At 38.0% G+C, this 22,910-nt stretch overlaps 2 protein-coding genes across 2 annotated transcripts in view; one reads left to right on the forward strand and one right to left on the reverse strand.

The window, feature by feature from the left end:
- LOC104586089 (uncharacterized) overlaps nucleotides 1-13,512 on the forward strand; it is a 30,342-nt gene extending 16,830 nt beyond the window's left edge. Inside the window, exon 4 of the mRNA XM_010243208.3 lies at nucleotides 12,357-13,512. Within this exon, the coding sequence (XP_010241510.1) occupies nucleotides 12,357-13,277 (921 nt within the window). The 3' untranslated portion in view covers nucleotides 13,278-13,512. The remainder of the gene's footprint in view (nucleotides 1-12,356) is intronic.
- A 4,184-nt stretch (nucleotides 13,513-17,696) lies between these two features.
- On the reverse strand, nucleotides 17,697-22,883 carry LOC104586090 (AP2-like ethylene-responsive transcription factor BBM2). The gene is made up of 8 exons (XM_088896375.1): nucleotides 22,408-22,883; nucleotides 21,567-22,308; nucleotides 21,294-21,376; nucleotides 20,909-20,997; nucleotides 20,746-20,819; nucleotides 20,570-20,620; nucleotides 19,801-19,877; nucleotides 17,697-19,001 (listed from the first exon to the last, which is right to left on the reverse strand). The coding sequence occupies exons 1-8, from the start codon at nucleotides 22,664-22,666 to the stop codon at nucleotides 18,076-18,078; spliced, it is 2,301 nt and encodes a 766-aa protein (XP_088752501.1). The 5' UTR covers nucleotides 22,667-22,883; the 3' UTR covers nucleotides 17,697-18,075.
- Between the last annotated feature and the right edge of the window lie 27 nt (nucleotides 22,884-22,910).

Below are 22,910 nucleotides of genomic sequence, written 5' to 3' on the forward strand. Positions count from 1 at the left end.
TTTGGGGGCTCTAGTCTTTGCTCAGGGAGTTAAGATAGTTTATCTCCCCCTCTTTGTACTTATTTTTTCTAATTGGTTAACAAAAGTTCTTGTTATTGATAAAAAAAAAAGAAATAGCAAGTGTATCCCATTCGCCTCATGGTCACTCCCAATCACCTTCCGGGACTTAAGGTCCTAAAAAACATAATAAGAAGGAAAGAAGGTTATGCAATAGTTCAAAGATATTGTCAAACTACTAATAGATAAATTAGTACCAAGTTTAGGGACATGAAGAACATAGGTGAGGGTAAGGAAGTTTGAAGTCTTAATGTCTCCCTTTCCTGAGATAGGAGCAAGAGATCCATCTGCTAGGGATATCTTGTCATGGCTAGAGGTGTAAATCGGGTTGGACCACGCTCGGCTCGCCCGGAATATAGCCGTTGGGTCCCAACGACTAGTTTTAGATTTTGGGGGGTTTTTTTACAAAAATACTCCCAACAGCTATAAATAGCCATATTAGGGGGGTATTTGTGTATTTTGCTTATGGGGGGTTGAAAGAATGACATAAATCCCCCCCATAGTTATATAATAACTAGTTTAGGGGGGATTTTTGGGTAAAGTTATAAATAACTTTACAATGACCAAAATACCCCTCCTAACAACTAAATAACAGATAGTTTTTCGGGTATTTTGGGCAATTGAATTATGTTCAATTCCTATAAATAGCCCTATCCTCCACCATTCTCATCACACCAATTCAACAATTCTCTTAATCTCTCTTCTCTCTCTCTCATACTCATACATTCTCAATTCTCTGCAATCTGAGTAATTTTGATTAGCTGATTGTCTGATTTTGCATTCTCCAATTCTCAAGTCTCAACTTAATTGAAGTTTCGACTTTCAACAAGAAGAAGGCTTGCTCAACCAGCTCAAGTATCTCAATTTCGGAGGCTTGGACGTTGAAAGGCTTCAACCATTGAAATCAAGTTGGGATTTTGAACCGGCAATCCGGGTAAGTCGAATTAGATTAGTTTTTATCTTTTTAGACTTAAAAAAATGGTCGGCTCTTCTGAAAACCGATTCGCCAACATGTTCACCATTGATGATATTCAATCGCATCATGTTAGTGTTAGCACTGATGCGATTGATGTTGATGGAAGTGGAACTTTCACCCTTGGTACTGATACTAGGGGAAAAAGGAAGGCCTCTAAGCTGAGTAGCCCGGTTTGGAAAATTTTCAAAGTAGAGGATATTGAGGGGAAGGGGAAAAGGGCCGTTTGCCAAAAATGTAGGAAGGACTTTAGTTATTGTAGCAAGGATGGTACGGGTCATTTGAGCAACATTTGCTCACACATGAGCGAGAAGAAGATGAAGGGAGAGAAACAACCCAAACACAGATTGGGAGGGGGAGTAGTTTTGGTGCTTTTAAATATTCACAAGAAAAAATGAGACAAGAACTTGCTAAGTATATTGTACATGCAAAACAACCATTTATGTTAGCTGAAGATCCAAAGCTAGAAAAGTGGTTGCGTAGTTTTGTAAACCCACAATATAAAAAAGTTTCTCGGAATACTATAAGAACTGATGCTTTAAAAAATTTTTATTCATGTAAACAAACTTTAATTTCTTTGTTAGCAAATCTTAATTCTAAAGTTGCAATTACTTCGGATGCTTGGACATCCAAATTTAATATTAGTTATATTTGTGTTACCGACCATTTCCTTTATGAAAATTGGCTTTTGAATAAAATAATTTTAAGTTTTACTAGGCTTGAATAGCCACATAGTGGCCCGACTATTGCTGCAAGTATTTTAAATACTTTGCATGCTTATGGAATAGAGAATAAATTATTTTCTATTAGTTTTGATAATGCCAGCAATAATGATTCTGCAATAAATATTTTAAAATCTCAATTAAGGCCATGCTTAAATGGTAAATTATTTCATATTAGATGTGCATGTCACATCTTAAATTTATGTATTCAAGATGCCTTGAATATTATTTCTACTCATATTTCAAAAATTAGAAATTTTATTATATATATAAAAAGTTTAGGGGCAAGAAATCAAGAATTTAAATATTTATGTCAAAATTATGGTTTAAAATATAAACATTTTATATTAGATGTAAAGCATAGGTGGAATTCTACCTATGCTATGTTAGAAAGTTGTATATCTCATAAACAAATTCTTTTTGATTTTTATAATTCAAAAATGCCTAATGATATGATATTTGAGGAAGACTGGGAAATGACAGTTTGTATAAGAGATTTTTTAAAACATTTTTATGATGCAACTAATCAATTATCTGGAATTTATCATCCAACTAGTTGTTATTTACCTTATCAATTAATGATAATTAGTAATTGTTTTGCAAAATATAGAAATAATCCACAATTTCAATGTATTGTTGAATTAAAAAATATTGGGAGAACATTTCTCCCCTTTATTGTTTAGCTATAATATTAGACCCTAGGATTAGGAAAGGTGGTTTAGATATTTTAGTTGATCATATTGTGAAAATATGAATATTGATATAGAAAATAAAAAAGAAGAAGTTAATAATTTATTATTTGAAATGCACAGTTTGTATGCATCTAAAGTTGTAGGAAATATACCTACAACTTGTTCATCATCTTCTTCTACTTTTGACCTTGAGCCTAGTAGTAGAAGAAAAAAATTTTTTTATTTAATAAGTAGAAGGCAGAAATCTGCTAGTTCTACAACAAGTTCATTTACTGAACTTAATTTTTATTTACAAGCAAATTTTTTTCTAATTTAGGTGAATGATCAAATAATTTTGATATTTTAGCCTGGTGGAGTGAACATTCGAAAAATTATCCAGTTCTCGCTGCCATGACACGTGATCTATTAACCCCTTCGGTGTCTACAGTTCCATCGGAGTCTTGTTTTAGTGCAGGTACTAGGGTGCTGGATGACAAAAGAAGCTGCATGAACAATGAGAGCATAGAGATGTGCATCTGTTTCAAGGATTGGCTAGATGCAGAAGATAGATTACAAGACAAGGGAGGGCATGATACTACACCAGATATTTCACCCGAAGCAGATGATGAAAGTCATGAATGATGATTCATGAATTTGACTTGTATAGAATTTTTTTTTTCTTCAAATTATTGTATCTTTTTTTAATTTTATTTAATATATTTGATATTTTTTAATTTTTTTAACAATGTAATTTTGTATTTTCAATTTGTAACCATATTGTTTATATTTTATTAATTTATTCCATTTTTCTAATTTCATTCATCCAAGTATCCAATGATCCAATCATTGTATTTGTAATTTGTACCATTCAAATTTAAATGAAATAAAATTCCTATTTTTCTTCCAATTTGTTATTCCATCATTCTTATTTCAATTTGGTTAAGTATTTTTTTTCCATTTATGTGTAGATAACTTAGATTTCTCATTTCTTAATTTTTTAAATAGTTCCCAATTCCCAAAGTTCAAAGGAAAGTTAAATATTTTAGTTTTACAATTTTACGTCAAAAAGAATTCAAAATTAAAAAAAAAACAAAAAAAAAACAATGCAACATGGTTCGGCCCAGGCCCAGCCTGGCACGGCCTGCAGCCCGGTCCAGCCCAGGCCTGCAGCATGACACGGCACAACACGGGCCCGCCTAGGCTTGGGCCGTGGCCTGTGTTGGGCCGACCCCCAAAATTTCCACTGGGGAGCGACATGGCACCCGCTGCCCATGGGCCGGGCTGTGCCGTGCCGTGCTGGCCCAACCCCCTTTACACCTCTTGTCATGGCTAGAAAACAGTTGATAGGAGGTAAAAAGGTCAGAAGCCGTAGTCATATCGTCAAACAGTTGCCAAGTACTAACCATAGCATATGCCTGTGATAGTGAGACATCATCCTTGGCCATACTATTTTGCCTAGTAATATCATACGCAGATTGGATTCTGTTAATAACTCAAACATCGTATTTCTTTCTTCTAGTTTTCTATATGTTTCATCATCTTTTGTGCTCTCCCAAATCACTGTTTCCATTAAGTCAATTTCTTGCTAGAGTGATTTCAGCTTAGAGTAGTATATAGGTAAAGGTTTCTCCCCCTGCCATAGACCATTCACATCATTTTCAGTTTGTGTGCTCTAGTGATAATACATTTTGAGAAAAGGACTGTGCAAAGGAGATTTGGGATAGTGTTATAGAGTCAACCCACAAGTACTGCTAATTGATGTAAGGTTGCATTGAATTCACCAACCATCCTATGATAGTATAATTCTCCTACATCCAATTCTCATAGGAGGGATCATCCTCCTTGGTCTACCTGAAATAAATCCCCATTTCCCTCTACTTCAGACACGAATTCTAATTAACTATGACCAAGCTAGATAATTTGTTCTGTCAAGTTTCACAGTTGTCACAACTAGAAGAGGATCTATAGAAGCTCCCAGACCTAGTTCGGACCCTTGCCCTGCTTGATCTCTACTCTAGAGTTTTCCATAAGTCCAAAACTTCAAAAGGAGGTTTTTAGATAGTAAATAATGATGACTGAAAACAATTAAAGCAATCATTGACCTGAATAGGAGCCAAAAACTAGGGTTTCACTCATCCCTACAACTTGGGAGAAACCTAAAAACTAAAGCTGCTCGTTAGGGGTACACCAAATCTTTGCTCAGCTTGGATTTATCTCAAAAAGGGTCCGAAAACATCCTTTAAACCCTGAACACCAAGTTCAAAACACCTCTAGGACTCTTAATTTGAATTTCTCCAGTTGGCTAGGGTTGAGTAAAATCTCCAAGAAGCAATCTTGGGCATCAATCTGAAGTGAAAAACACTCCGGGAATCCTCTACCAACCAGGCCGAATGAATCTCTGACCAATCAATAACTTATCTCTCCATAGATACTGTTATGGGATTAAAAGAAAGAGAAAAAAGGTAGGGTTTGCTCTGATCAATAAGAAAACTGTAACAGCAAAGGGTGCTGTGGTTATTGAAGAAAACAGCAAAATAAGAGTGGAGAAAACAAAGCAAGAAGAGGAGAGAGAGATGGGAGAAGGAAGAAGGAGAAGAGTCAATTGTACCTCTCTCTAGCCCCTATGATCTCTTTTATTAATCCAAATACTAACAGATGAGGCAATTACATGAATGGCTCCAATAGGGTGGCTAACTTGATAAGCATAAAAAGAAATTAGAGGCCGATATACTTAAGGCCCATTACAGGAAAAGATGACATAAACATAAAATAATAAAAAGTGTTAGTGTAGGGGTATTTCTATCTTTATACTTATGTTGAGGTTGCTGATCTGTAATATTATATTAGAACTAGTGTCCCTCACTTAAGTAAGGGCACATGTGTCTTTTCCATTATGTTAGTAATATAAAACATGTTTGGCCGAATGGGAGAAGTGATTTTTTTTTTCCCTTATTCGAACCAGACTTTTCTTCTCTCCTTTTCTCCCCCTTTCTCTCTCTCTTTCTTTCTTCTTTCTTCTTCTCTCTTCTTGGCTGTTATCAAACTAACAGAACTCAAAGGCAGGCCGAATTATAATATGGTAACAGAGCACAACTAAGCAACTCGGATCTGCCTAGATTTCTGTTTTTTGCGCACTCAATCTAGGGTTTTCTCTTAATTTCTCTGCCATCGATTGGAGATAAGGGAAAGGGCTGAAAAGGAGTGGTCGCCCTCTTCCCTTGGAGGTTTTATGCCTCCAATTGTGCTGTTCATGGTCGGTTGCTGTGGTTTCTAAGAAGCCCTCCCCTAATCGATGAAGAGAAGAGGGCTGATTCGTGTGGTGTAGTGGGTGTCTTGTGTGGACTGATTTTCTTCTTGTGTGGTTTGTTTTTCGGGTGATGAGGTAAGAGATTTCTATGCATATTTTTGTTATGGATCAAATAGGAAGTATGTTTCAGATCGTATGATGGGATTTTAGACTGTAGTGTGCTAGGGTTTATGCTGTTTTGTGTGATTTGAAGGGGGAGTGGTTCTCATATAGTGGTGAGATTTCAGGTAGTCGTAGGGTAGGGTTTGTGGTGTAAAGAGTACAACCTTCAGCAATAACAAGTGCTGAAACTAGTGTGATCAGTGTGATCAAGTAGTGTGCATGTGCCGAATTCAGTAATAACAGAATTCAGCAATGGGAGATAACAATGATAGCAAATCTAATGTGATGATACCTACTGACTACCTAAATGTTCAAATGACCTCCATTAAACTGAATGGAGAGAATTATGTACCTTGGGCTAAATCTGTAGAAGTTTTTCTGAAGGCAAAGAAGGTGAAACACATAAGGGAGGAGAAACCCTTCATTGATTCTCATGAGTATGAAGACTGGGAACAAGAGGATGCACAGATTATCATGTGGTTATGGAATAGTATGGAACTCAAGATTAGTGTAAATTTCATGTTTCTTGACATTGCCAAAGATGTGTGGGACCATGCTAAGAAGTTGTATTCAGGTCAAGACAATACAACTAGAGTATATCAGCTGTATTAGGAATACTTTAATCTGCAACAGGGCAATCAGAGTCTTGAGGAGTACTATGCTAGTATGAGAAACATTCGTAATGAGTTGAATGTTTATCACCTCCCCACTTCTGATGTCAAAATTCAGCAACATCAGAGAGAACAACTTGATGTGACTCGATTTTTGGTGGGGCTGAAATCTGAGTATGAACTAGTGCGGGCTCAGATACTAGGGGGGTCAGCTCTCCCTTCCTTAGAAGAGGTGTTTGCTTGACTTCGGAGGACTTCCATTGGATCTACTGAGAACTCTATGTCTCTGATAGATCAACCTTTGCAGTGTCAAGGGGCCGTGGTGTTAGAGGTGGAGCTCGAGGAGCTCAGTCTGACCGTGGTGGTAGAAGTGGTCCGGTATATGGCCGGAGTGGTGGTGGTGAACCTACATATAACCATGGTGGTGGTCGTACTGGAGGTAGAGATTCAGGGGGAGCTCGTGGCAGAGGACGTGGCTCGGGTCCGAGGAGATGTACTCATTGTGGTATGGATGGACATACCATTAATTATTGCTATGACTTGCATGGTCCACCCTCAACTTGGGCCAATCATGCCCTGACTAGTGACACCAGTTTCAGACAGGAGAATCGTTCAACTAATCAGATGCGTCCTACATCCACAGATGTTCCTGGAAAGGAGATTGTGAGTATTCCCTGTGATGAGTATGAGAGGTTTGTCCAATCCACATCTCAGCAGAACACGACTACTTTCGCACACTTAGGTATGGCTTGTTTGGCATCCACACCCAATCCCTAGATTATTGACTCTAGGGCCTCCTGTCACATGACTGGAACTCCAGGTGTGTTTTCTTCTCTCTCTCATTGCTCAACATCACAATCTGTTACCCTTGCTAATGGTTCCACATCCTTGATTTGTGGTGTTGGCAATGTTAACTTGACCCCCTTATCTTTATCCTTAGTTTTGTATGTCCCTAAATTTCCGTTTAACCTTATGTTTGTTAGTAAGTTGACCAAGTCACTCAATTGCTCAATTACTTTTTACCTTTCTGTGTGTGATTTTCAGGATCTCAAGACGGGGATGAAGATTGGTAGAGGGCATGAAGCCGGTGGATTGTATTATCTTGACGATGGTGGAAGAACATCAACAACTCTCCAGTCATCTCTCTCTCCTCTCCAGTGGCACTGTCTATTTGGTCATCCTTCGCTGAAAGTTTTGAAATCTTTGGTTCCTTCGTTGAGTCAACTTTCTGTTTTAGATTGTGAGTCGTGTCAGTTGGGGAAACATCATTGTATTCCCCTCAGTCCTAGGGTTGATAATTGTGTGTCGAGTCATTTTTCTTTGGTTCATTCAGATGTTTGGGGTCCTTATAAAGTGATGTCATACAATGGATATAGATATTTTGTCATTTTTTTTGATGATTTTTCAAGGATGATGTGGCTCTATTTAATGAAAGAAAGAAGTGAATTGCTTACCATCTTCCAAAAATTTTATGCTGAGATTCACAATCAATTTGGTGTTCACATTAAAATTTTTCGTTCTGATAATGGCCGTGAATATTTATCTTCATCATTTCAAGAATACTTGGACCAACATGGCATTATACATCATACCTCATGTACCTACACCCCACAACAAAATGGGGTGGCTGAGAGAAAGAATCGTCATCTTTTGGAGACATCATGATCCTTCACGCATCACATGAATGTTCCCAAACCCTTTTGGAGTGATGCGGTGCTTACTTCTTGCTTCTTGATTAATCGGATGCCCACGTCTATCCTTGATGGTCATTCTCCATTCACTACTTTGTTTCCCACCTTGTCTCCGTTTCCTCTTTCTCATCGGGTTTTTGGGTGTGTCTGCTTCGTCCATAATCTGGGCACCGATAAGGACAAGTTAGATGCACAATCCATTAAGTGTATCTTCCTTGGCTATTCCCGGACCTAAAAAGGGTATAAGTGTTACCATCCTAGTTCTCGATGCTCCTTTGTGTGTGCTGATGTTATTTTCTTTGAGTCTACTCCGTTTTTCTTGGGGTCCGGTGATGCTTCTTCCTCCTCATCACCTCCCCCTCTTCCACTTCCAGTTGCCGATTCTGTTCCCTTTGTTCCAGCCATGACCAAGTCCTTGCCTTCAGTGCCACCACCTGTTGAACGCCCACCTATCCGTCAAGTGTATACACATCACCCACATGTACCGGCTGCTACTCCTCCGGCTCCATCACTATCGACAGATCCAGTAGTTGTCTCCGCACCAACCCCAAACCCAGTATCTGATCTTGATCTTCCCATTGCCTTGTGGAAAGGTAAACACACTTGTAACCCTTCATCCTATTTCTAATTATGTTTCACTCACTCACCTTTCCGCTTTCCACCGCCAACTTATCTCTTTGTTATCCTCAGTTGTTGTCCCTAAGGATGTCCAAGAAGCCCTTGCCTCTCCAGGGTGGTGCCATGCAATGGAAGAAGAACTCTAAGCTCTAATTCATAATCATACTTGGGACCTCACCACTTTTCCTCCCGGGAAGCAGGCTGTCGGTTGTAAGTGGGTTTATACTGTTAAGTATTTACCTGATGGTAGTGTTGAGCGCCTGAAAGCTCGATTGGTTGGAAAAGGGTACTCCCAAACCTATGGTATTGACTACACAGAGACCTTCTCCCCAGTTGCTAAGATAGGTTCGACTCGTGTTGTGATATCTCTTGCTGCTATGTATGATTGGCCCCTCTATCAGCTTGATATCAAGAATGCTTTTTTGCATGGTGATTTGCTTGAGGAGGTCTACATGGAGCAACCACCGGGGTTTGTTGCTCAGGGGGAGGAAGGTAAGGTATGCAGACTAAAGAAGGCTATATATGGGCTTAAACAGTCTCCTCGAGCATGGTTTGGTAGGTTTAGTGAGGTGGTAAAGAAGTTTGGTATGAAACAGTGCCAAGTTGATCATTCCGTCTTCAGTCATGACTCTCAAGCAGGAAAAATCCTATTGGTGGTGTATGTAGATAATATTGTTATTACCGGGAATGATAAAATGGGCATTGACAGGTTGAAGACTTTTCTACAGTAACTTTTTCAAACAAAGGACCTTGGTAAATTGAAATATTTCTTGGGGATAGAAGTAGCAAGATCTAAGCATGGTATTAATTTGTGTCAGAGGAAATATGTGCTTGATTTGCTGGAGGAAACAAGTTTGTTAGGTGCTAAACCAACTGAAACACCTATGGAAACAAGTACTAGGCTGAACAGTGATATGGGTGAAGTGTTTGAAGACCCTGGCAGATACCGGCGACTTGTAGGTAAACTGAACTACCTAACCATTACTCGGCCATATATTTCATTTGCGGTTAATGTGGTAAGTCAGTTCATGCAGAAACCTCTGGTTCCTCATTTGGATGCGGTTCTAAGAATTGTGAGGTATTTAAAAGGGGCCCCTGATTGTGGTTTGATATACAAAAGTGGTGGAAAACTTGAAATAGAAGGGAATATTGATGCTGACTGGGCCGGTTCTATGTCTGATAGGGGGTCTACCACAGGCTATTGCACTTTTCTTGGGGGTTAATATGGTGACATGGAAAAGTAAGAAGCAAACAGTCGTGGTGAGAAGCAGTGCAGAGGCAGAATATAGAGCTATGGCACATACTGCTTGTGAATTAGTGTGGCTAAGGAACCTTCTACAGGAGATAGGATACAATATTAACACTCCAATGAAGCTCTATTGTGACAATCAGGCTGCAGTTCATATTTGTTCTAATCTGGAGTTTCATGAAAGAACCAAGCAGATAGAGGTTGATTGTCACTTTGTGAGAGAGAAGGTGCTGAATTGAGTGATAGACATTGCATATGTTAACACAGGGAACCAGTGGGCAGACTTATTTATAGAAGGGTTGAGTCGGGGAAGAGTGGACTACATATGTAACAAGCTGGGATTATATGATATATACTCTCCCAGCTTGAGGGGGAGTGTTAGTGTAGGGGTATTTCTATCTTTATACTTATGTTGAGGTTGCTGATCTGTAATATTATATTAGAACTAGTGTCCCTCACTTAAATAAGGGCACATGTGTCTTTTCCATTATGTTAGTAATATAAAACATGTTTGGCCTAATGGGAGAAGTGATTTTTTTCCCTTATTCGAACCAGACTTTTCTTCTCTCATTTTCTCCTCCTTTCTCTCTCTCTCTTTCTTCTTTCTTCTTCTCTCTTCTTGGCTGTTATCAGACTAACAGAACTCAAAGGCAGGCTGAATTATAATAAAAAGAAAAAGGCCCATCCGGCCCAATCTTTCTACGGTGTAAACATATCCATCCAAAGATTGGACTACATATGTAACAGATGCTACCACCTCTTAATCATCTGTCCTATTGTTTTTTGTTGTTGGTATTTTGGAAAGGTTCTCTTTGTTTGGGTGCAGGTGGTCTTTGCCTTTTTGACACTTCTACCTTTGTGCGGCCAACAAATCAAGGAAGAATCTTGTGGAGGTGTGTAAGAGCTGTTGTAATTTGGACAATTTGGGAGGAGAAATGCAAGACTTTTCCTTGAAAAGGAAAGAGGTGAGGTTGAAATAGTGGATTGTATTGTATACAGGTTTATATATTGGGTCAGATCTTTGGATGTTTTCTCTTCCTCCCATGATTACATTTACAGGAATTGGCAAGCTATAGCTAAAAAGTTCAACAAAAAAAGACAAAATCTCCTGTTTGGACACCTCCGGAAATTGGGTTTGTCAAGCTGAACTAGGATAGTAATTGTTTTGGAAATCCGGGGCCATCAGGAATAGGGGGAGTATTCAGAAATGAGGATAGATACATTATTGCTTTATTTTTAGGACCATCTGGGATAGATGACTTGGTCAATGCTGAGTTCCAAGCAGTCCTACAAGGGTACAGTTGGCTATAAATTTGAATATTAACAAATTGGCTACTGAAGGGGACTTTAAGATTGTGGTGGGGTAGTTGAAAAACCCAAGTGCTGTAAGTTGGACTTACTGAGAGGCTATCAAGAAGTTTAAATGGATGTCTACCAATATGGAAATCAGGATTCAGTGGAAATGGAGGTCGGAAAAATGGGTTAGTAGATTACTTGGCTAAACAAGGGGTAAACAGGGATTTCTTATTTTGGGGCCAGTTGTTTTTTTTTTTTTTTTTGCTTTTTCTCTGAGGCTGCATCTCGTGCCTCAGTTTGGGATGCTTCAATTGTTGTACTTGTTGTATATTTGCCTTTGATCGTTTAATAAATTCCCATTTACTAATAAAAAAACTTGTGGTTCAAATTACTTCAGTGTATTTGTTGGCTCACTTGATTTTTTTTTTTTCAATCGAACATATCAGTCATTCCATGATCACGGTTCACTTTAGAATCCAGTGATTTTTGTGAATGAGAGAGAGCACCACAGAAAGTGACGAGATGAAACAATCTTTATTTTCTCAAAAAATGTTTATTTATAATTCCTATCATTTTTTATACACAATAGTTTAATAGATCAATATATTTACACGTTTAAATTACTAGGTTAAATCTTGGTTGCCAAAACAATGCTTGTCTTGATAGGTCAACACGGTGTCACATAGGTGCCTTTCCTATACTGTTATAGATTTGACATTACCTTTTATTATTGTTATCATTATTATTACAGAAAAGTACACTGCACCGCACTGCAGAATTTTGAATTCCACTGCAGTCTTGCGCAAATCAAAATAACAAACACCCCCACCCTAAAACACCCGCCTGTGTATTTGGCATCAATTCTGAGCTGGCACCTACCCCAACTGTACTGTGGGGCTAAGAATTCTTAGGGTGTGCTGAACAGTCATTCTCCCTTATTATTATTTGATTACTTCATGATTTGAATTTATCCTATTTGTTATTCTGAGCAGTCATTCTCCCTTATTATTATTTGATTACTTCATAATTTGAATTTATCCTAATTGTTATTCTGAGCAGATATGCAGTCATTTTCTGTTTGGTTTTCCCTTCGACTGGGAAGACTATACCAGTTACTTTTTTGGGAATGAATGTACAACTGATTCTGGAGGCGCTTTGACAAATATCAAGGGTTTCGATGAGACAGAGGTGCACTCGTACAACAGTACAAATCATGATATGCCATTTCACTTGGATAAATACCCAGTAACTGAAATACGTGATTGTTTAATATCCATCACTGGTAACTCTGGTAATTCTGCACTACCAAGTAGTATCTTTGCTGATATAATAGAAAAATGCACCAACAGTATTTCGGAAAAGGCTGGAGAATTGGTTCACATGTTTATAAACGGTTCTAATACATCAACATCTTTGTCTAGTTTGTCAGCGGAAGCTTCAAGAGAATGTAAGAAGGCTAACTTAAGACAAAATGAGATTGACAATGATATCTTTCCTGCCACCAATGGAAGACTTGAATGTGAAAATGTAAAATTAGAAGATCAAGGTAACCTCAATCATGATGGTTGCAATGAGACTAAAAGTGAAACTCTGAAAGATAAGTTCACAGTTCAATCAGATGATGTCCTAGAGAATGCACCAAATGATTCTTTGTTCCGAGTGAAAACAGAACTTGTCCGCTTATCTAAGGTAGAGCTGGTTGAGTCAAGGTCAACTTCCAATAGAAATGGTGTAAGAGGGTCTGGTCTAGATGTTTTAAAGAGAAAAAAGAGAAGTTTCTCAACAGTGGAGAGTAATTATCTAACCAGATCTAAGAGGTTACAAAATAGGGAAGAATTGAGTGAGAATCCACATGGGAAAGAAGGGGAAGAACAAATGGTTTGTTCTCAGGTCTCCAGAGAGGTGTCGGTTCTTCTTAAATGGTGTATGAAGGATAAGGTAAAGAGCAATGTGGGGACACGTCACGGAAAGGTTGACTGAGCTGTTTGATTGGTCATAATTGGTGTTTTATGTTATATTTGATTGGTCATGTGCAAGGATTCTCACTCAATTCTTCCCTATTGTCAGATTGAAGAATTCACGGGAATTTTTTTTTTTTTGAAGACGGCCTGAACAACAAATCCTAGGCTGAAAAAATTCAACTATTTCAATTGAATTCGACTTTGTGAATGATATTTTAAATATTTTTCAATGTAAAGTTAAATGTGCTGGTATATGTAAATGAAAGTCATATATCTTTAATTTTCTGTTTGATCCTCTTGCGTGGATAATTGAAGGGAAATATTTTTGGCATATCAAATCCAGTTTGTATCAGGTCAGGTTACTCAATTTTTGCTAGGTAGGGATGTAAAGTTTATAAATGCTCAACTGCTGTCAGTTCCGGATTTAAATCAGGTGGAGATTACATCACCATAAATTTTAAAGAGGCCAAATGATATGAAAATTGGAGATGTGTTTACTATCATTTGAAACCCGGGATAGGGTGAATTAACGTGTCACACGGAGGAGATCACTGCTGTCAAACTCAAACATGGATGATCAAAGTTTTAAGAAAAATTTTGGCCGTCTTAAACTCGACAGCCTGGGATGTCACATTTAATGGGATGAAAGCAGTCTTATTTAATTTTGGAAAAGTAGGGATAACTCCAATGCAAATTCTACAAGCTTTCAAAATGTCAAAAATTCACATTCTATACCAACCCCCGCCCTGAATTGGCATCAATTCGGAATGTACTTTGGGCCTAAAAATTTTAACCCTGGGCTTAACACTATCGTTAATTTCACAGCCTATTTAACAGTCATTGCGTTCAGCTAATCATTGCTTGTAAAAATGGTGTCCAAGCAAACCATCATCGTCAATGTCTATCCTGATGACATTGCCCAGAAGATTGAAAGTCTCGATCCTGCAGTTGTAGCCTCTAAATTGGAGTCTTGTCAGTCATGCAGTAATGATGGTGTGCTGAATCCTCGATCCTCTTAATGAATTCCCTATGTTTCTAGCGGAAGATTTTGCCAGAGGATATTGCTCCTGACAAAGTGAGGAGCGATAGGATTGGCAATGATTTTGAGACTGGTGAAAGGGGGAGAATATACAATGATGATGTCGCCGTGCGGACTGCGGAGAGGCCTCAGCAAGAATGAGAAGGGAAAATACACCTTAGATATGGTCTGGTTTCTGGCATAACAATTAAGAAGGCGAAGAGTGCCGATGACAAAAGCTAATGGCTCTATTCTTGAAGTGTTTTATCGGTTGCATTTTATCAAAGTTTTTGTTTCTTGGGGTGCCCTGCCCGAGTATGGTATTCAAAAAGATTACTTCAAGTTGGCATTGGTTATGGATGCGGGGGAAAGGTATCCTCTAATCCCTATGTTTTTGGCTTATTTCTACCATGATTTAGATATCGTGTTCTTGGAAGGTAGTTGTAACTCATATATAAATATTATCGCAGAAAAAAAGGTGGATTGGCTACGGTGTTTCTGTTTAACCATTTTGAATGAAAATTTGGTAAGCCTTATTGATAACCATGGAGCATTAATTACGCGGTCTTATATCAACGGATTGGAAGACTGCTATTGAATTTGAACATACTTTGGAGCTGGTGCGTTTGACACCAATGGGGACAATGACCTGTTCATGTTTCTATAGAATCTTAGGATTTTAAAAATTAATACTAAATCCATAAATATTTTACTATCAGATTCGGAGCATGTTCAGGAAATTATATACAAATTCAATTTCCGCCCTGTCTGAATATTTTTTTTGTCCCCACCGTTAAAATCGAATAAAACCTGCTCCATTCAGAACGGGTGAGGTAAGGGCTTGGTTTTACGGGAAAAATTGCCATCCGTAACAAATCTATCCTAAACCCCAATAGGGGATAGACAATGAAGCAAATTAGGAAACTGAGGTATGTGTAGGGTTTTAAAGTAATTTACGTAGATACTTTTACCGGTATTTTGACACGATGCCTCCTTATGCAGCAGGTGTCAAATGTAGTAAAAGTGGAAGTTCGCGGCAGGTTCTCGATGGGATATTGTACACGTGCCCTTGGAGAAGACGTTGTCACCATTGTATGTATTCTAGTAAGTCTTGAAATGGAGGGCGGTTGGGAGAATATTATTGAGAATGGTATTCAAGATCTCAAGGAGAAGAGTGCAGAAAAAATATATACCAGACATTAAGAAAGACAAGTTCAGTAGGCCCTCCTGTGCTGATTGTATAAGCTGGGTCAAGATACTTTATGAACTGAAAGTCTTTGGTTGCAATATTGAAAAATTATTGAGACGGCTTGGATTCGTCTATGCTCCTTCGACCATTCAAAATTCTTTAATTCATATTAGGGTAGATAAAAAAGAATTAAAGGCCTTCCATATATATTAAATTTTCTTAAATTCTCATAAAATTATAATATTTTATATACTTCATTTATTTCTCAAAACTCCATTAAATAGGTTTGTACGAAGTCAAAAGATACGATATGTATTGTATCCATATATGTATTCTCTCTTCTGAATTAATTTTTTATGTAGAATCAAACAAAATCATTTTTTTATCAACGACTATTATGTGTCGTTTGAACATTTACTGCCTAAAATATTATGCCAAGTTGATGCAATACGGGATTTAAACCAATTGAGTAAATATTTATAAAGTTTATTTTTGAAGACCCATTTAGTACGGGTTCGGATCTAGTAGGCACGTTAGGTAAGTACAATGAGTGAGTACGTAATAATTGTGTGACACATGTCCCGGTTAATGTGCCTTTTATCCAAACGTTTTTGTTCCATTAGACAGAAATTATCCATTATTTTATTATCTTTGTCAAAATAATTAAAAATAAAAATAATGAAAAAGAAAAACCTAAATGTGTTGGGAATTGGGACTCATTTACGTTATCCTTTTTTATTGTTTTTATTTTTAATTATTTTGACAAAGATAATAAAATAATGGACAATTTCTATCTAACGGAGCAAAAACGTTTGGATGAAAGGTACATTAACTGGGCCATGTGTCACACAGTTATTACATGCTCACTCATTGTGCTTACCTAACATGCCTACTACATCCGGACCCAGTTAGTACATATAGGGGGAGAATGATGCAGTACAGAATGAAGCTAATAAGTTCTATGCAAGTTGGGACTACTACAAGAAATGCAAGAAGCTGAGAAGACGATATTAATAATCTAACCGAATAAGCAATTATCAAGTTATCATCAACGCAGAATTTCTATCTTAGTTCGAATTACTAAGTTAGCATCAACATAGAATTTCTATTTTAGTCATTAATTACCTAGTTAAGCATTACAACGAGATTTACGAATTTATATTCAATTAGGACTTTCTTTTTTGAAGAGATTTAGTAAGATTATAATAAAGATCATTATAATCTATAAGTTCAAAAATTGATTTTAAACTTGTTGCCAATCTATAAGTTTAAACATTTATCACCTAGCTATAAGTTTAAAAATTGATTTTAAACTTGTTGCCAATCTATAAGTTTAAACATTTATTACCAAGCTATAAGTTTAAAAATTGATTTTCAGTTTGGTGCAATACGAGATTTAGACCAATTGAGTAAACATTTATAGAGTTGATTTTTGAAGACACATTTAGTACGTATAGGGAGGAGGATGATGCAGTACAGAATGGAATTAATAAGTTCTATGCAAGTTGGGACCACTACAAGAAACGCAAGAAACTGAGAAGACACTACTGATCTAATCAAGTAAGCAATTACCAAGTTATCGCCAGTTCAAAATTTCTATCTTAGTTTGAATTTACCAAGTTAGCGTTAGCACATAACTTCTATCTTAGTTCATAATTATCAAGTTAAGCGTTATAACAAGGTTTTTGAATTTATATTCAATTAAGATTTTATTTTTTGAAGAGATTTAGTAAGATTATAATAAAGAGTGTTTTATTAGATTAGGAAACTTCTTTATAAGAGGTATAAGGGTGTAAAGAAATCTATATAAAGAGTAGATAGGGCAAAGATAGGGGAGTTTTATTTTGATTTTCTCTTGATTATTTAGTAAAGAATTATTCGTTCTATTTATTTCAGCTCTTGCTTTTTTTAAGCTTCTCTTAACGTGATTTGTTCTTTACTTATTTAAGATATTTATAAACATTGTTAACTATTAATGACCTATTATAGAGAAATAGATTAATCATTACAATATTGTAAATGATCAATACAGACTAAAAATTATTAAATAAAATAATAGAAGCAGCTCTTAGGACAGGGTATAATTTTCTAGTAAAAAACTACAATTTATTTAAAATCAAGATTTGCATACTTAGTCTTGATAGCAGGAATTAAAAAGGTAAATAATTAAGGGAGGATCATTGGACCAAGTCCCCGCTCCCTACACAGAGAACACTGAACACACAAAGTGCAGCAAAGATCCAATTTCTGCATCATCATATTCTGTTATTTGAATTTACAAAACCAGGTGTAATAAGACTTTCCGAGGATTCATCCCTCTGAAGTTTCCAAAATTCATAGCAAGTGAGTCGTAGTCGACCATCACATGCTATTGCCGAACTTCAGTTATAAATCCTTATGTAATATAGTATGTTTAAGTTAGAAAAAAAAAAAAGAAAAGAAAAGAAAAAACATTCTTTAGTTCCCTGAGAAATAGAAGGAAAAAAAAAAGAAAATCAAAATCTGGAGTTAAGCTGTATACATTCTTATCTGTCATCCCTTGAATCTTCCCCTTTGTTATCCTCACTTTTCCTCCATTGTGTGTATCCTTTATTTCTATCCCACCATGCATTAAGTATCATTCCATACGGTGAAGACAGGAGCTCCATGGCAAACAGCAAGATTGTTTGACCTTGGTGTGAGAGACTGAACTGCAGTAGGCAACCAGTTATTACAACTGGAGCCTTGATCATAACCACTGGATTTTAACACAGACACAGATGATGGCTGTGAAAGATAATACAAGTTCCTACCCTGAAACGGATCGTTGTTGGGTGTAGTCAACATGTTGTGATCATAGCCCAATTGCTTAACCTCAGCCTCTCCAAAGTTGCTCCCCTGGTTATTGTTGTTGGTTTGCTCAGCCATCATTGTGCCAATGGGCATTACAAATCCATTGCCATTTCCTCCGACAACACCTTGAAAGCTGCTATTGCCTCCACTACCACCACCACCACTTCCACTCCCACCACCACTGCTGTAGATAACAGAATTAGACCCAGAGCTGTGCTCCATGGATGATGCTGAGCCCAAGCCAATGAGATTGTGCATTACTGATGATGGCTGGAAGAAGTTATGGGTATTGTTTCCCAATTGTAGGTGATGAAAGTCATGGAAATTGTGGGCAACACCTACATCTTGTTCTTGTTTGCACCACCCTCTCTGCTGATGGCCATATGGGTAGTGCATGCTTAATGGCTGGGCCTGTTGAAATGCAATAGTAGGCCAACCGTGATGGTTTAGATTTGTTCCGTAGTTGGTTATTCCATCAGTTAGCTGTGAAGTCATGTTCTCGTCATCTGTCCGGCGACCATCAACACTCGTCTCAGTCTGCTCAGCTTCTTTCAATCGCTTCGCAGCTCCCCCAATCGGTAGAGTGCTGCTTTCCATTATGCTATTTACATCATACCTACTCATATCAAAATTTGTTACTGCATTCAGGCCACGAAATTTTATGGCTGCAATGTCATAAGCTTCGGCTGCCTCCTCTTGGGTGCCTATCAAAATTCACAAGTATACACTGCAAATTAATTGTTAAAGCATAAACACCAAACTCACTTCATCTTCCATCCATTATATAATATTCTTCCAAAAACTAAACCTTCCCCTCCTCCACACCCACCAAAAGAAAAGAAAAGAAAAGCTATTTAGGGTTCTCTGTTGGAATTGCAAAAGAAAAGAAATTTGGTTTAGACAGGAATGGAAATGAGAATTGGAATCAGCTGGAGTGGGATTTAATGCTATTCCACCAGGAATGGGAATAAAATTCTAAGACCCCGTTTGATTAGTAAGAATAGGGGTATGGAATAGGAATCGGAATGGGTTATTCTGATTCCAACTGTTTGGTTGGATGGAATCGGAATCCCATTTCCATTCCTGCTGGAATGGCCATTCCCCTATTTGAGGGAATGGCCATTCCCTGCCCCTCCCTTGGGAATGAAATCCCATTCCTGCTGACCTGCTGATTTCAATTCTTATTCCCATTCCTGTCTGGACCAAACAGACTATGGGAATGGACCATTCCGATTCCAATTCTAGAGGATTTTGATTTCCATTCTGATTCTGATTCCAACCGCCAACCAAAGGAACCCTAATATATTTCATCAAACAAAACAGCTAGGTTTGGAAATGGTCCACTCCAATTCCGATTCCCGACCCTTATTCCCGTGAAAAACGGGACCTTAGTTCCTACAAAAATCTCTCAACAACACACAGCTTAGCTTGGTTAACGAGTAAGGTTGGTTAGCTTACTAAAGCAGCCAGGTTATATTAATTAAAAGGAGAAGAATGACTTACTGAAGGTTCCCAAGTAAAGATCCTTGTTTCCAGCGACCCTTCCGATCCTGGCCTGCCATCTCCCGTGCTGGTGGTGCCTATAAAATAATGTCAATAAGATTTTATCCATCAATTTTTGATTAAATCAATTCATAATTTAGTTATTCCATGTTATTTTAATTTCATATTTTGAATCTTTGATGAGACAAAAGAGAAGGAAAATTAATTTTTCTGCGGATCAGGACCACTCTATTTAATGGCTTCGTTCGTTGTGATCTGAGAGAATCCTCGGTGCCAACATAAGGATCCACACGTCTTAAATGCCACTTACATTAATTGCAAGCTTATTATCTTCAACAAGAATAATAACAACTTCCAACTTCATAACCCACACTTCGGATATTACAGTAATGCTCTTGGACGAGATAGTCATACATTTTAACAATGCTTTCAAATCAAATATATATTTTTAATATAAAGGGCTACTTCCGTTATTTTAAGCTGGAGTTTTACAGGAAGCTAGCCTAGCGGTAATGGAGTTCCACTATATTCGTTTTAGCATTTTTTTTGTTTATTTTGGTTATGAAAAACCGGAACGTACAACTCTAATTCTGTTAAACTGTAAAGGGTTTTATGCCGTTTAAAGTAATTACCTTTCTATCAAAAGGGAAGGAAGGATCCAACAGTACTCAAAGTTTCAGTAAAAAGTTCTGACATAACTACGTTCTGGAAATGCTTGGACATCTCAAAAAAGAAAACAAAAACAGCATAATCGAATGAGCATATATACCTTGTCACTCCACGATAAATGGATGCACCCCGAGAAAACCCACTACTTTTCCTGCATCCATAAAGACATTACCAATTAACGTTTCGAACTTGATAGTTGATACCTTTATAATCTTTCACTCTTTCGAGTATCGTTATATTTGAACAAACAGGAGTGGACCGGACGTACTGATGTACCTTCTCAGAGATGCAACGTACTCCTGCCTAGTCATGTGCTTCATCTCCTCTAGCTCTTTCTCGTAATTGCTGATCTGAAACATACAGAAGATCAGATAGATGTTAGCTTCCATAAAATAGCAGAATCAGATGAGCAATTTGTTGTGGACGGTGGGAATCTTACTGGGAAATTTGTTGTGGTGGTCGTACCCCAGTACTTCAAAGCTGCTAAATCATAAGCTCTGGCTGCTTTCTCCTCTTTGTCATAACCCCCTGTGGAGAAAAAATGGAGGAAAAGACATATCAAAGATCCACTCTTCAGTGGTCTGAATCTTGTACAAAAACAGTGGAGGAAAATGATGTTAACAGACAATACAAAAACAAGAAAAAAAGTTCTGCTTACCCAGATAAACTGCAATAAAGTTTGATAAGATCCACATCCAGAGATAACGAACGAGGGAAGAGTAGAAAGAGATAAATCAGCATATATATAACCGATAGAGTGGTTGATGGTAGGAGAAGAAAAGTCGAGAAGGTTTCAGTGTTCGAAGTATAGTGTAGACTTATACCTTGTCTACCCTTTCTAGTCTGCCCTTCTCTTCGGCAGCTGTTGTCCCATAGATGAGCTTCATATCGACCAGTCCATCTGTGTCTGTACAAAGAATGACAAATAGTTAGCAAATGCAACAAAATACCTTAAGACTAATTTGCATGTAACAGAAATAACAATTAAAAAACGGGATTTACATTGGTGCAAATTAATGAACAAACAAACTATCCAAGAGAGTGAAATAAACCCTAGGCTCAGAGGAAGAAGAAGAAGAAAAAAAAGAAAAAGAAACCTCGTTACACCACGGTAGATGGATGTTCTCTGACCAAATGTATCTATAGATTTCCTTGGTACCGCCTCCACGGCACCGGTTTGGTTATCAAAAGCCGTGGTCACCTTCTGTTTGTTGTCTGACGAGGAACACTCGGCACCATTTCCGGTTCCACTTGCGCTGCCACCCATCGTGGCTGCAAGAAGGGGCAAAGCGGAGTTTGACTGCGATGCGGTGCTCATTGAGAGTGACAAATTCTGAGCGCTTGTGAGGGTTCCACCACCATTGGTCACCGTCGCTGTACTGCCACAACTGTTTCCACCGTCATTTTTGTTCTCTGGCTGTGCCCCGGCAGGTTGGTTTCTCAACCACGTCTTGATCATCGACAATCCGATAGAGTTGTTATTGTTGTTGTTGTTGCTATTGTTGCTATTATTGCTAATATTGGGGTTGTTGCTCATGGTTCCACCACTTGCTCCGCCGCTTGATGTTGCTGCGGTTGACGCTGATGGTAGCTGTAAGGAACAGTTGGAGAACATGTAGTCTCCTGTGGTGCTATCGTAAGTTGTTCTGGTTATCCCGTTGCACCCGTGGAGTTTCTGTTCATGATCCGTGAAGGAATGTCCACCAAGGAAATCTTCAAGCTTGGGCTCCTCGTGGTCTAGGTTGTGGTTACTACTTGAACCTCCAATTAGCATGGAGAGCTCCGAGTTTGTTTTGAAGTTGGTATTGCAGTTCATTCCCAAAACCTTAATATTCCAATCTGCGAAAACCACAGAGGAAGAGAGAGGCAGTCAGAATCTGTGGTTCACACCTTTTTTTGTTTTTCCTGAAAATATCGTGAAGGAGAAAGATGACCGACCTTGTGGTTGTTGCTGGTTGCTTCTGTTGAGTGCTTCTAATATACCAAAGGTTCCATCTGGTCTTAAGGCTGGAATATTCAGTGAAGGAGCCGATGAGTCAGATGTGAGATCGAAGCAATCACCAGAGACGTCGGTGCCGGAGACTTCATCGGAGTTGTAACCGAGTCGAGAGACGGTGGGCTGCGCATGACTTTGAGACTGGGAAGGGAGTTCTTGAGGGGAAAGAGAGAAAGCCAACCAGTTGTTCATGGAAGCCATTTGCAGCTTTCTTTTCTCTTTTTTTTTTTCACAACTTCGGTGAAAAGATTGTTGTTTATGGGACTGTTAGTCAAAGGAAATGAGGTATCACCCCTTGCATGAAGGAGAGAGGAAAGCCATTGTCAGAAAGGGAGAAGAAGAAGATGAAAGCAGATGTGGTGCACTTGTATGGAAGTTGGAGAGAGTATATTGGGTTTGAAAGGGAAGAGGAAAGGTCAAAAAAATAAGAGAAGAAAACATTTCT

Source organism: Nelumbo nucifera, chromosome 1, assembly GCF_055504915.1.
Source record: "Nelumbo nucifera cultivar China Antique chromosome 1, China Antique-T2T, whole genome shotgun sequence".
Lineage (NCBI taxonomy): Eukaryota > Viridiplantae > Streptophyta > Magnoliopsida > Proteales > Nelumbonaceae > Nelumbo > Nelumbo nucifera.